This window comes from Clupea harengus, chromosome 2 (assembly GCF_900700415.2).
Source record: "Clupea harengus chromosome 2, Ch_v2.0.2, whole genome shotgun sequence".
NCBI lineage: Eukaryota > Metazoa > Chordata > Actinopteri > Clupeiformes > Clupeidae > Clupea > Clupea harengus.
In genome coordinates this window covers 15951668-15966412 of record NC_045153.1, presented here as the reverse complement: position 1 = coordinate 15966412, position 14745 = coordinate 15951668, and the positions used below count along the sequence as shown (strand labels likewise).

Genomic DNA, 14745 nt, shown 5'->3' with positions numbered 1-14745 from the left:
CGCCCATCACCCGTAACAGCTTTATAATCTAGCAAAGGCAAACGCTTTTCATAGAACAGAAGCCATGGCCTTGTACATCTGTACTACATGTAAATGGACCTTGACGCTGCGGCTGGAGATTTGACTGTACACAGTTTGCTTGACATGTTTAAAGATGATGCTCACGAGGCAAACTTAGACTTAACAGACAGCAGGCTTTGAAGTAATTTTGCTTCTACAATTTCCCCCTTCTTTTACGTAGAAGACATTTGATTTTCCATTCCTCTGGATAACACTGGTATTATTAGCATGTAGATTATCTCCTTCTGCGCCTTCATTTCCATGTTGTCAGTGGCAGAAAGTGAAAACTACCAGCTTCATCGTCGGCGTAATGGCTTTGCTCTCACACGGAGCGAGGCAGTTGCTAGTTTTTCTTCCATACTGTCTTTTGTCCTTGACTCACTCCCACTCATCCGCGCACCGAGACACAGGCTGTGGATTGTTTAATAAGACCATTATGCTGATGGTTTTGACACAAGATGTGTTCAGAGTAAGCTGTTGTTAAAAAAGGATAATTGCCTGCCCAATCAGCTTAATGTTAGCATTATAAAGCAACCGAGCTGCAGAAGGACTGAACTGCAGCTGTCTATGTTTTTGAGTTCACCTTTCTCCCACAGTCGTGTCCTAGCCTGTCCTGAATTTACAATGAATCAATAACTCAACATATACACACATAACGTATAGTGCAAATATTCACCGTCAGCTGTGGTTTGCACTTCAGAAGAATGAGTGATAACATCCAGTGTTAGGGTCAGGGTAGGAGTAGGTTGTTTGATACTCAGGTGCTCACCTGAGGGGATCCCTGTGGATCCCTGTCTGGCCCTAAGAGAGAGTAGTGGGATGGGCTTGCAGGTGAGAGTTCACTAGCAGGTCAGGGACTCCCCAGCAGGGGGGAGGGGAGAGTGTCTGCAATGGAGTAGTGAGATCTGGACGTCTCCAGAGAGAGAGAGAGAGAGAGATGAAAAGGGGAGGGTATGATTTAATAAGCAGACACGGATGGTTGAGAGAGAAAGAGTGTGTGTGTGTGTGTGTGGTTGTGTGTGCGCATGCGTGCATAAGAGAGAGAGAGACCGAGAGAGAAGGGGCAAGTTAGCTGAAACGTCAAGATTCAAAGAGATGAATAAATGTATGCATAACATTATAAAAGAATGTGGAGCTCTCGGGGGGTAAAATTGCAAATAAGGAAAAAAGCAGATGAGGCAATGGCGTACGCATGAACTTTCAACTGAACAATATTCTATTGACAAGCAGTGTCACAGAGACAATTTCTTAAGTTTTAAGCAACATTCCCTTTTGTCCTCGCCTTTGTTGTCTTGTTGTTCTTCTGTTGTCTTTGTTACCCATGATAAAAGGAGAGAATATCAATCTGTAATTACCCTATTAAAAGAACAAACAATTGAAATGGCAACTAAGGATAGTAGAGAGGTTTACAGAGGCTAGCAACCATTTCTGGTCCTTGATTTAAACATGAAAGCTTTAATGTTCTTATGTTATTTTTGCCTGAACTTAAGATGACTTAGTCCCAACAAAGAGAGATTAAAGTGAATGTTTTATTCCCCTCGGACCAGCATGGATCCCTTAAAAGGCAACAGCGTTTGTTATCGGTCACCTGGAGGCTTTGCCATTGCTTTATCAACCCCCAAACTATGTGCTTGTGTGTATTAACTTCACTCCCTATCTTGTCCCTATCTTGTCTACAGCCGACCCCTGAGTAGTGTTGAATATTGGTATTGATATTGTATTTGTACCCACTTTTTTTTCTGTAATTGTGATTTGCATAGCAGTGGTTTATGGGAAATGGGAAATGGTTTATGGGAAACTATAAAACTCAAGATGTTACAGCAGGTGCTTCAAAACAACTCTGCATGCTTTTTACATGCTTTCAATTCTGTCACCAAGTAGTATCACGTCAGTGCTCTGTTTTAGAGCTTGTCCTTATGTGTAATCACCTGATCTCATCATGATCATTTATTAAAGCAGCTGCCAAGCTCCATTAAAAGCAGTTCAGTCATTAGTCTGAAAGTGCTATTGCGTGCGACTATTTTGTATGACGTGTGTGACATGGTGTTTGGCCATAATTAACTGTATGTATGGAAACCATACCATATGTTTCATAACCCGGGCAAGTCTATTCACGGACTAGCCGGATGAAATTCATGAAACTTGTCATGCAAATCTATATTAGCATTGGATGTCTATTACTGTTCAGATCATTTTCTCCTGGAGTCATTTTCTCTCGGTGCTTCTGCTTTCTAACGCAGTGTGTTTTTCTCCTTCTCTAGACAGTTGTGACGGCCCATTGTTGTCCGCGCTGCCTCTGGCCTCTTTCGAGAGCTCATCGCATGCATTTGACAGTCAAGCTCCACACTTTGCCAAACTCACTAGAAGAGATGGTGAGTATGATTCTGCACCCATGCTTTTAGGATCGATGGTGCCTACTGACATTTTTGTCAGTAATGGTTCGTAATAAGGCTCAGCATCTTACGTCCCTAATTTGAGACTGTAACCAGAGAACATGGATCATTTGCAGCACAATAGCTCTCCGAGGTACATAGATCCTGACGACATGTTCCCCATTCATGGGTCTCTCGGATATTACTTTACCATAACATTCAAAGTATATGACACTGCAAATCATTTTGCAATAAAAAATGTCCTTCATTCAATTTGTAGTTTAGGATTGTAGTTAAGGTTACTGTCTGGTTGGTGTAATGGGATTTAAAAGCCAGTGCCTGGGCTTTAAGTTAAAGTGGTGTTATTGGCCTATCTTTATTGGTTTCTTGATTTAGAATGCATAGAAACCACATGCAGTAGGACTGTATTCAATATCTCCCAATATGCTCAAAGTGCACATAGTCTATAGGCTGTACTTCTTTAAACAGGCTACGGTATACATTAGAAATGAAATACCTAAGGGAATAAATCTGCCCATTCTATGCGGATACACAGATATACATTATGTATCCCATAATTAAAGCATAAAGGATGAAAGCAGATAGGATGTTAGCTTCTGAAACCATACATGAGCAGTCATGGCACTGGATGGATTTATGTGGTATAAACAATGTTCTACCGTACCAAAAATACCCATCCATACTGCATCTATTTACATACATGTATATGTATTAGCTGGAATGTGTAAGCCTACGGAAGCAACCTAAATCATGTCACGGACACATATGTCTCTATTTGAATGGGTTGTTATTCAACTGGTAATCACTCAGGATTGCACACAGCTCCATGGTCACATATTGGAAATTACAACCCGTGTGCATTAACTCTAGTCAAGGAACGAGGCGATCAACAGGACACGATGGGAAAACTCCCCTGACTGAGGGGCGCCTGTCTCCATTATGACCTCCACAGCTTAAATGTTCACGCCATCCTGGTGTGATTTCCAGCCACGACCAGCCTCTGCTGCGCCGGGCGGTAATGAACGGAACAATCCTGTTCCCAGAGGACGCGGCTCCATAAACGGCACTTCCTCCCCTGGCCGTGGCTTGCCCGCATTGATATTCCGCCATCGTCGCCTCCCACGGCGCTGTGTCCCAGCCCACAGTGGTTAAGTAATGAACCCTTCTGCCAGAGCCGATCTGTTTCCCTCAGCTCAGTGTGCGCGTAAACCATGGGGGCTGTAAAAAACACATCTTCATGGAGTGCACGTTGGCGCTCCCCCACAGTCTCCTGCTGCTGTCTATAACCCCCCCACCCCCCATTCAAAAGGAATGGCCGACATGTTAAGTGTGGCCAAGGCGACTCGATTGCAGTGCTCGCCACGCCACAGCTATATACACACAGCAGTGTTTCTCAACGTGGTGTGATACATGGGTGTTTCTCGGCAATGATGCACCTTTAAAGTGTTTATATGTAAATACAGATGTACGTGTAAGGAATGGACCTAGTATGAGATAGGATTTTTATTATCACGGTCCCATAACATAATTTCATCAAATAACACACTTTGCAGAGAAATGTTCTTCTATGCAGCCAAATTTGCTCTTGGAGATGAAACAGGATTGTTGTTGTCATGGAGAGACTATTACTTTATTCAGCGCATTTGATGGTCCTCTGTTTGAGATCCCTCCCGTGCGTCATGGTTGCAATAGTGCTCCTGATAACATTGCTTTAGCTGACAATGGCTCATTTTTCTCAATGAAAACGGAAAATTCCCTGGTGGATGTCACATACCCACATGGGGTGTTTTTGTCTTTTTGGTACTCCTTTGGCCATTCAGACTGTGTTACTATGATGTGAATGCATGCACTCATCAAACACATTTCTCTCTCACATTGGAGAATTCCCTTAAGTGTCCTTCCTAATGCTCTCTCAACGGTGCTTGCAGGAGGAGGTGGGTGGAGCCCTAAGTTGACTGACAGGTACCCGTGGCTGCAGGTGGACCTGCGGGACAGGATGGAGGTGACGGCGGTGGCCACTCAGGGCCGACACGGCAGCGCCGACTGGGTCAGCGGCTACATGCTCCTGTTCAGTGACACGGGCCGAGTCTGGAAGCAGTACAGGCAGGAGGACAATGTAGGGGTGAGTTCCTCTGCGGACAGTCCGTCTACCAGAAACATTTTGCTGTTGCACAGCACTATGTATGAGTTTGCCCACTATACACTTTTTTGTATATTGGTATTGTGTATACAATATAATGCATTTCAGCACACTTACATCAGTCGAAAAAGCAAATACTGTACCATATATCATGATTGATTCCAATGTCATCCTTGATAATGATATTCAAGCAATATTCAGGTGTACTGGAAGGTGTACTGTGCTTGCTGGTTGAACAAGGTTTGCTTCACCATGTCCCTCTCCGATGAGCAGTGACAGCGTGGCCTATTTGAGCAGCGACGTTCGTTTCATCTGGTTACACTGCCTGCGTAGCAGGACTCCTGCTGATTATGATCGAAGAGAGTTTGTCTCGTGGCTCTCATTGCCTCATATTGCTGTTGGCAGTTGTTGTATTATTACCTCGATGTAAATGTGGTGATAAGCCTTGCAGTTTGAAGTGTGCCCGCCGGGGCAAAGAAATCCCACATGATACTCACATCAGAGGTTATTTTAAGATCACACCCAAGGCCATCCTTGGCCTAAACATAGTATGTGCACAACTCCTTCTTGAATATGGCCAAAATCATTAACCAGGTCATCTATGGAATAATGAATGCATTGAATTATTTAGGTTGTGATAATTATGACTGCAGTCATTTTTAACGAGTGTGGTGTTCACGCAAGCAGACTGCCATATAATATGATTTACATACTATTACCACCCATCAGCAGATGTACAGTATTTGGAGTTGAAATGCATTCGCTTTCCAAGGCCGTTTGGCCCATAGCTGCCGAGAGCAGGTTTCGGAGTACAATCTCACACTGCCGACTACACTAGCATGGGCTCCAAAGGGAAGACAATGACATGTCTGAACAAGACATCTGAGTCCTCCATCAGACCAGCACATCTGTGTCTGGGCTCCGTCTCACCCCGGTGCTTGATAAGAGTTGGTTTTAAGCTCCACTTTCATGCTTCTTCTGAGCCACGAACCATGAGGGACCACAGATACTGGAGAACTAAAAGTGCCTTTTTTCTTTCTTTTCTATCTATCTCTTCTTTCTTTTCTTTTTCCACTTCCTCTTCCTCTTCTTCTTCTTCTTCTTCTTCTTCTTCTTCTTCTTCTTCTTCTTCTTGTTCTCCCACCTCTCTTTAAATATTCATACTGATGGGTTCATTCTTACTGGCATTTGCAGACAGACATGCCCACACTCATATCCATTCACATTTTTCCCCTAAACCGACTCATACGGCAGGAAATACAAATACACATCGGGGGATAAAGTGGTTTTCTGAGCCTCAGTATTATTATGGGCATCAGCCAGGGCTTGTGGGATACCTCGGCTGACTGTTACAGAAACTGTCTTTCAACTGTGTTTGACCTTGTAATCATTCAGATTACAGACTTGGACAAATACCACCACCCTCCCATGGAAACTGCTGAGATCAGACAATCCAAGAACCACTGAGAGTCATCTCTTACCCTTACCCTCTCAAAATACAAGGATTTTCAACTGCAATTTCTGTCTTTATATTCGCTGTTGTCATTGAGAATGCGGTGTCTATGTCTCATGCAGACGCTGTGTCACTGCCAAACCTGAAAACACAGGGTGAAAGTAAGACGCTGATGTATGATTTCCTTTACAGTCTTGTCTGAATAAGACACTGTTTTAAGAAATCTACCATTTTAGGAAGATCAACATTCAGAAAACAAAAACGTACAATTGGGTCCGTTGAAATGACAGTTCTTTCTAGGATACAGGTCCCCTACTAACTCTGCAATTAGATGAATTTGTGCCATGGCTTGATTATTCTATTCATTAAAGGATGACATTTACCTCGTAATGACAGAACCACTCTTGGTGCAGCACCGAGGAATTTTTGATACACGAGAGGAGTTGTTTTTATACTGTAATGCACCTCCATTTTCATATTTTCAGTAGAACTGTCCCTTTTCTCTGTGCTCAATGAAAAGTCCACAGCCCTGCAGGAGTTTAGGAAAGCTGAGAAAGAGTTGGAGAATTGGAGGGTGAGAGCTTGGCTCATTGAAATGCTCACAGTGATATTGTTTGGATCTCAGGCAACCATGAAAGCCTATGTGTTTATTTAAGGGAAGTGTTGCATGACAATTGAGGGAAAAAAAGACTTTTTCAAAACAGAAACTTTGCAAGACTTTACACCCCCATCCCCTAGCACTTAATGTCTTACTTAGCGCCTTCTTGTCTTCTGCACCACCATTTTGTCCTGATGATTTGTTATAATGTGTTTGTCTTCATGAAGTGTATTTTGTTGTTGTGCTTTGTAGACCACCATTTTGTGGTAATACCGATTAGTACAAAATGGACTCCGAGTGAGAAGTGCGTCTAAAGCCCTCACAGCACTTTTGTCTTTTGCGCCCGGGCCATCTATGGCTCCTTGTGGTGCTTCTGGCTCTCATTATCTTCCGATTGACCACAGAGCCTCTAAATCAGTTTGCGCGCTCCCTCATTTCGCCTGTCTTCCATTACACGGAGGCTTGAGCAGCCCACAGGTAATCGATAAGACGGCCATTCTCTTTGTTAGATGGGGTTGGCTTAAAGCATGGTCTGTTGCTCCATTTGGATCCCACCCCTGTCTAATTGATGTTGAGTATGTGACTCATTTGACCATAACAGCTGGAACACGAGGAACTGTAATTGGCCGTGGTTATACAGCAGACACAATCCATTTCGTTCTGGCAGCAGAAAGTAGCGCCTCAATTGGAGGAGAGGGGGCTTGGACTGGAGATGTGGAGATGATGTGAGGTTCCCTGTGGATTCTCAAGTGGTTGAAAGGAGACGAAACAAAGGGTCCGTGGTGTTTTTTGAGAGGGAGGGTGGTTTTCATTGGAGAAGCTTCTGGTAAAGCAATGATGATTTCACTCCACTTCATTTCCAGAATCTGTGTGGTGTTTGATGTTTTTGTTTATCACACTATTTAAAAAATCATGTGTGTAATATATCCATGACAGGTGTATATATATTTTGTACGTTATGTATGCATTCTCAATTCATCTTACAACACCCAGATTTTATATTCTATTCAAAAATAATTCTGCTTTTCTTTCACTACGATGTAAAGGCACCCACCTTTGAAAATATCATGCGGTGTGTTTTGCAATACATCTAATATAACCTGCACACATATTACATGGATGGCCAACCTGCCTGTCCTGTGTAAGCAGCATTTTTACGACATCCTGACATATTGGCATATTGTAAGTAATGGCATGGTGATAGTGAGATCAATATCCCCTTTGTTAAACCCCACATGTATGTCAGGTTGGAGTCTTCATAAATTGTTCTTTTCTATTTCCATGCACTGACCCTAGTCAAAGGACATTACATGTTGGGTCACTGAAGGAATGGTGAGGTTATACAATTGGGCCTAATTTAAATTTATATCCATAGCTCAGATCACACTAATCTTAGCTATGTACATAGAACAAAAAAAAATCAGTTTGTTGATTTTTATGCTGTGTTGCTACATTAGAAGAGGGCAGCTTAATGTGAGCGTTTGTTATAGCATATGATAAATGGTATTCATTTTTCAAGTTTGTTGACTAACCAATAGTTTGGATATGTGTAATGGTGTAGGGTTTGCTGACTATTGATCAGGTGTTTAGTGGTGTAGTATGGCAACACTAGATTTTAACCATTTGAAGTCAAAACTCAGAGTGTTTGGAGGATCTACAAGACTTGTGGAATCTGATGGAATTTGGTCTCAAAAGTGTTCATATTTCATTGAATGACAAATCATCCTGTATGAATACTGGAAGGGATTTGCAGGCTAGTGTTGTGGAACCTAAGAGTAAATACTAATATTACCCTGTGTAAAATAACCTCCTAGCAGACGAGTTAGATATGAACATTATCACCATTTTAGAGCCTTGTGCTTTATAACGATACTTTGATATTTAACATTTCATTGAGTGGGCCCACAGGCATAAAGTACCATTTTAGCCCGTTCAGCTATTTTAAATGTGCAGGTGGAATTTGAAATATTGTGAAGAAGAAGTATTCCCAATGTCCCACTGAGGAAGAAAAGAGGAGAGGGAGAGAGGGAGATGGAGTGAGAGTGTGTCACATATCCACATATTTCTGTTTTACATCAGTTGTGGCAAGCCTTGGAGGGATTCTGACTGGTGTAATGATGTGGCTATTTGAGAATTGGCTGGCAGTCTATGTTGTACTAAATTTGTGTGGATAATGAAATTTACCACTAATGCTCAGTTAAGGGCCAAAGCTAGCATCCGCCATCTCTCTCTCTCTCTCTCTCTCTCTCTCTCTCTCTCTCTCTCTCTGTGTGTGTGTGTGTGTGTGTGTGTGTGTGTGTGTGTGTGTGTGTGTGTGTGTGTGTGTGTGTGTGTGTGTGTGTGTGTGAGAGAGATGTTGAGATCAGCTCTGCAGTCAGCAGTCTGATTGCACGGACTGACCTCAAGGAAGTCACCGAAGATCATGGTACTATTATTCTCAACAGTTAAGCTCACCATAAGCATTTTCTCGTGAACATAGAGGAATCACAGCCTTCCATTTTCTTTTTTTCTTTTCTTTTTTGACAGACTGGCAGGAGACCCCATATCTCCAGTTCTAGGGAGCAATTTTGTAGCAGATTGTCAAAAGATACCTCATCACTGATGTGATTGCACATGGGATACTGCGAGTATAGAGCTCTACCCTCAAGCCTTAGCAGCCCATCTAGGTGCGATTGAGCTGCTTCACTTTGGCCCCTCAATCATCAGATAGCGTGCCTTCATATCACTCAGGCCCTTCCAGCCAATCAATGCAGCTGATAATGCTGTTTTTTTTTTTTAGCTCTCTAACACCCAATTCTATTATTCTGACATAGAAGTGATTAAATGTTTATTTTAAATCACTGAATGTGTACTGAGAGTTTTGACATTTGGTTTATGTGTGCCAGATTTAACAGAGGTTTGCGTGTGCTTGACACAAGCCCCAAAACGTGCCTATGCTTATATTTAAGAAGGGATTACGCAATGATATATGACGTGTGCATTGAGGATTGAGTCTTGTAAGGCCCAAAAGAACATGTTTGTTCTGGGGGGGGTTTTCTTGAAATGAAAAGGCATTGCAGTCTGTTTTACGCATCCATGCAAAATCATAGCAGATTAAATACAGACATACAGTCTTATAATATTTTGGATTGGTGATTGAATTTGTAAATAAATAAGACGGATAGCGAGATACTAATCTAAGTCATATTACTCAGTGTACTTCTGGGCTCTTTCAATATAGTTAGGCTATCGTGAACGAACATGTAGCTCACAGGTCTTTCCTTTTTGCCTGAATGTTTTAAAATGTCAAAGGCAAAAACAGATCTCCTATTCAGCAATGCGCTTTCAGAGCATTTAGATAGAGGGCTGAGATTCCTTCATCTTCTCTTATTTTCCCTTCCTCAAATTTCATCAGCTGGTTTTGTTTATGGCTATTGAAGAGTGCCGTTTGGTCTGTCTACTTCAAATTGTAAAATGATATATATAAATATATATATATATATATATATATATATATATAGTATGTGTATATATACTGTATCGTATATATAATTTTTTTTTTCAAATAAACTATACGTATATATATATATATATATATATATATATATATACGTATAGTTTATTTGAAAAAAAATGTATGGCTCCCTCACCTACCTTATAAGCGTGTGCAGAATGAAGAATATTGGTGGTTTTCATATATTACCTCAATAGTTGCAGTAATTACCAATCGGTCTAGTGACAAAACCACTTACAGATCAAATATCCATTGTCCACACTCCTTCCCCCCCGCAAAAGTAAGACATTTACATTAAGTGTTCTGGCACCAGAAATCTCTGTGTATTAATTAAGGCGCTTCCACATTTGTTTTGCCCCCATACAGGTACATATTTACATTAATTGTGCTGATGCCAGCAGCCTCTGAATATTAATTAAAGTGCTGCCAGGTGCCATGTTGGTTCCTCCTGCCAAAAGGTCCAGAGATATAGCTAATTATTTTAGTTCACACCTTGTATGCCCCCTAAACTGACCCTGTCGGTGGACACCTATGGATAAACTTTTTTTTTTTTTTTTCATTATTTCAATCAAGTGTGTTTATTCTGTAGCCCTATAGCTTGTTACACTGTTCTGTTAGTTAGTGCTGTGTGTCCTGGAATCATCACGCTGCTGAAACATCTGCTGAGCAGAATATTGATGCTTTGCCCAAGCTGTCATTCGGAAGAAAAAAAAACGCTCTGCTTCATATTGAGTTTCTTGACTGCTCCCTCACCACATCCACTCAACTGAATCAAAGAAATACAGTGTTGGTGTTTCCGTCCAGAATGTACCAAAAAAATCAATACATCAATATATAGTGTAAAACCACTAGTGCATTACCATACCATTAGCCTGCCACATGCATGTATGGTTGCTTAAGTCCTGTTTCTATTTGCCCTGATAACATTTTATTAGAAATCTTCTGTCATAAGACTGATATAAACTGATGGCATATTTTGTTGCCATGACAGTCCATATCCAGTTATATAAAACTGTTATTTGACAGTTATTGGTAATTGTCACGACGTTTTTACATAGGTTTCTGCATTATGGCTCTGACCGTCATGCTGAATAATGACAAGATATGGCATCAGCCATGATACGGCTCTGACAAGGTTATTACATCCTTATTTTGGAAGGTCTCATCTTTGTGTTCCTCAACACAGTGTACAGTTCATTATTTGGGATCTTACTAAAGGAGAACCTTGAACTTACTTAAGTAAGTGCCTTTATGTGAATATTCCATTCAGGCCTTCAGTATGCTGCAGGATTCCTTCAACTCTCTGTGCTAATTTGCCGTGGTGAGTGTATGTAGCACAGACACTGCCTCAATAAGAACATTTGTTTGTGTTAAAACACCTCAAGCCACACTTTCAACATTTGTCAGGAAGAAATGGCAAGAGAAGCTGATGACAGCATCACAGCGTGTTTGACAGTAGCAGTGCACTCTGTTTGTGTGCTCGCTGAAGCTCGTGTTGAAAAGCAGAAGAGAACATAAGGTTGGGCAAGCTCCAGGCTCTCTTTTGTTGCTCCGCACACCCCCAGCCTCCAACAATAAAACGACAATGTTCCGTGATGAACTCATCACCTGTCACGTCTCCGTTCCCTTTCAGATGTGCGCGCCTGTTTTCTGCTTCATTGAACATTGGTAAATAATACATAGTCTCTGATGGTTGCCAGTGTGCGAGAACATGGCACATCTGAGACACAAGGGAGGTAGGAGGGTGGTGGGGGGGCGGGGGGGGGGCGGAACGTTAGCAAAGCCCCACGGGAGAACTCCCCCACCAAGTGTCCCTGCGAACTCGGTCACCGTGGCACCGAGGTACGCTCTATTTTTGACACTCACTCAAGTCTTGCAGGCCCCTGGGAATAAGCACAATCCACGTCTTTTAGGGGAGAGTGGAAACTCAGTATCCTCACTGGAACAAATTAAAACAGGGCGGGTTTAGCTACAACTCATCTGTAATATTAACTGCTTTCCATTATGTCAGACAAGAGATCATGGTTAAAGGTGTTGGCCCTATTGTGGAGGGGTATGGCAATATCTACACTGAAAAGTAGGGGGAAAAGGGATTGTCTAATTTACTAAACCACACTACAATTCAATTCTTTTTTTAGATTTCAATTTTTTTTAGAATTTCAAATCAGATAGCACTTTTCAAGTTATCCAACTAAATCATGTAAGATGAGAAAAAAGAAATAAAGTAAGTTCACAACCAGGTGGGCAAATGATCACATGGGGTCTCTGGAGAACCTGGCTGGCACCACTTCCTTGTTAAATATATTACCATAAGCATTTGCAAGAGGGTTGAAATAATAAAGCTTTGCCATTAGTGTTTCTAAAAGTATTCATATGTATTTGTTAATATTAGATGTTGTTAGAAACAAGATGTGTCTTATGTTTTTGCCTTGGAATGTACCATGCTTTAATCCCACCATGAGTACGTCAGAGATTGATAAAGCTCAAGATTTTAGTGGTTTCTTTCGTTACTAATGTAATGAATGCCTCTGAATATGCTTCTCAGGCATGGCTTATTCAGGGACTTTTCATTATTTTCTATGCAACCCTGCGCTCAGCATGTGCCTGCTTATCAAGATGCATAATGTTAAAGTTACATGATGTAATAAACAAATATGTAGCACCTCTTTCAACTCAATTAAAACAATTTCATTGAAAAACAGCTGTCAGTTTTACACACGGGCCTAAATACATTTAGTAAACTAAAAGAGAAATTCTGTGTTGATTTAACACATTTCATTCATGCGTAAAAGATGTCCACAGTACAATATCATCATTAACTCATCCACATTTTATATCATAACATTGAGACAGGAACTCTCACTTTAAAAGGTAAGGAGAGTGCTTGAGGAATAGAAATGTGCCCTGAATGCTGGATTGTTTGTTTGCTTCGATTGGGTTCCTTTGTGACGTTTTCACCCCTGTCGGATCCTCCTTTCCCCCTTGTCCTTGTGCAGAGAGTCTGTAGGGCTTGGTATGCATGTGAGCTCACTCAGGGGTGGGCCGTGCATACGTTCACGCTGATGAAACAGCCCACGGGGGAGCGAGGCGAAACGCGTAGCAAAGAGAGGGGTAGGGGAGCGCAGAGGAGGAGGAGGGAGGAGGAGGGAGGAGGAGGAGGAGGGAGGCTGCCCTAATGAACACGACTGCCGCCATTCATCAGTCGATACAGGAATAAAAATAATGAAGTCACAGAGGGGTAGCGGAGATGTTTATGTGGACAGTGTCTAACCTGGGCACCTCAGATGCAGCGGGAGGTCTCCGGACCCCTCAGGGCCCACAGCCTTTCTTTTATTATGCAGCAAACTACGTAATTGGGAGGATGGATCCCTGCTGCCATTATTTTTGCCCCCTCCCCTTTCCGCCACGAAAAAAAAAATAAAGTCATTGTGGGACAGGATGTTGTTTCCTCTAGGACTTTAAAATAGACCCTGTTGACGAAGGATGATGCTCTCACATGATGCAATGTGACGAGTGCTATTATCGATTGAGGCGGAAAAAGAGGAATAAAAATGGGTCCACGAGGAGGCTTTGGGAGGGCCCATGTGAGCAGCAGGGACATGGTCTCAGTGCACAGAGATGCTCCTCTTAATCACATTCAAAACACATTCATGTGTTGTCTGCATTAAGACAATGATGCGGTGTCAGGGAAACAAGAAATTCCAGTTGTCATCAGCCTTGGTTACATTTGTGCAAATGCTTTTCAATATTTGTGTGAAAATGTCCATATTTGAGCCATCACTTGATTATTGAAGTGTCCAAGGGTTTTGAAATGTTTTCCTAGTTTCATATTTTACCTCTTGTTAAGAATTCATATTGTTTTTGTTTCCCATGTTTAACTATTCTATACCATTTGACCCACTTGGTAGAAGTATATTTAAAGATATTGAATATGTTAAAGATATCTTCTACAATATCGTAAATGTTGATAACAATACCATAATGTACCATGCAATAAAACCAAACAAACCTTCCAAGAAAGAACCTTGTCCATATTTTAAGCGCACATAATGTTTTGAAAAAGTGCACTTCAACTATCAATAACAAGTTGAACAGACTTACTGAATTCAAAATCACACATATTGCTTCAGCCTGAAGGTTTCCACCGTAGGCGTTTTGCTCTTCAGCCCCGAAAGCATCCATGCTCTTGAGACGTGTGATTACTTTTTGCTTGGTCTACATCAACATTGGGGATTATGTTCCAGGTAGTCACTGGAGATGGCCAACGCATTGTCTACAAGCTCATCCCACTCAAACATGCCTGTTTTAGCCCCGCGCTTCAGTGTAATCAATAGAAGTCATTTCACAGGGCTTGCAAGCCTCTCTCCCACCATTTTCTCCAAAATATTACGGGCTGAAAATTGCAAATAGCAACATGGCACGTACAAATTATAAGATTGGTGTTCGCCAGTGGCTTGCTGCCTTACAAAGCCAAAACAATTACATTTTTTTGTTTACTTTGTTTAACAGGATCCCTGTGAAGAGATTTCTCTTAGCTGTGTTTTTCTCTGAACTCCTCAACCACATCAATACCGTTTATTATTGTTATTATATTTCTGTGTGTTATAC

The 14745-nt window shown here is 41.6% G+C and overlaps 1 protein-coding gene across 1 annotated transcript in view; it reads left to right on the top strand.

Annotated features, from left to right (window-relative positions):
• cntnap5a (contactin associated protein family member 5a) overlaps positions 1 to 14745 on the top strand; it is a 70252-nt gene that overhangs the window by 18428 nt on the left and 37079 nt on the right. Inside the window, exons 2-3 of the mRNA XM_031584517.1 lie at positions 2322 to 2432; positions 4382 to 4575. Of these exons, the coding sequence (XP_031440377.1) occupies positions 2322 to 2432; positions 4382 to 4575 (305 nt within the window). The remainder of the gene's footprint in view (positions 1 to 2321; positions 2433 to 4381; positions 4576 to 14745) is intronic.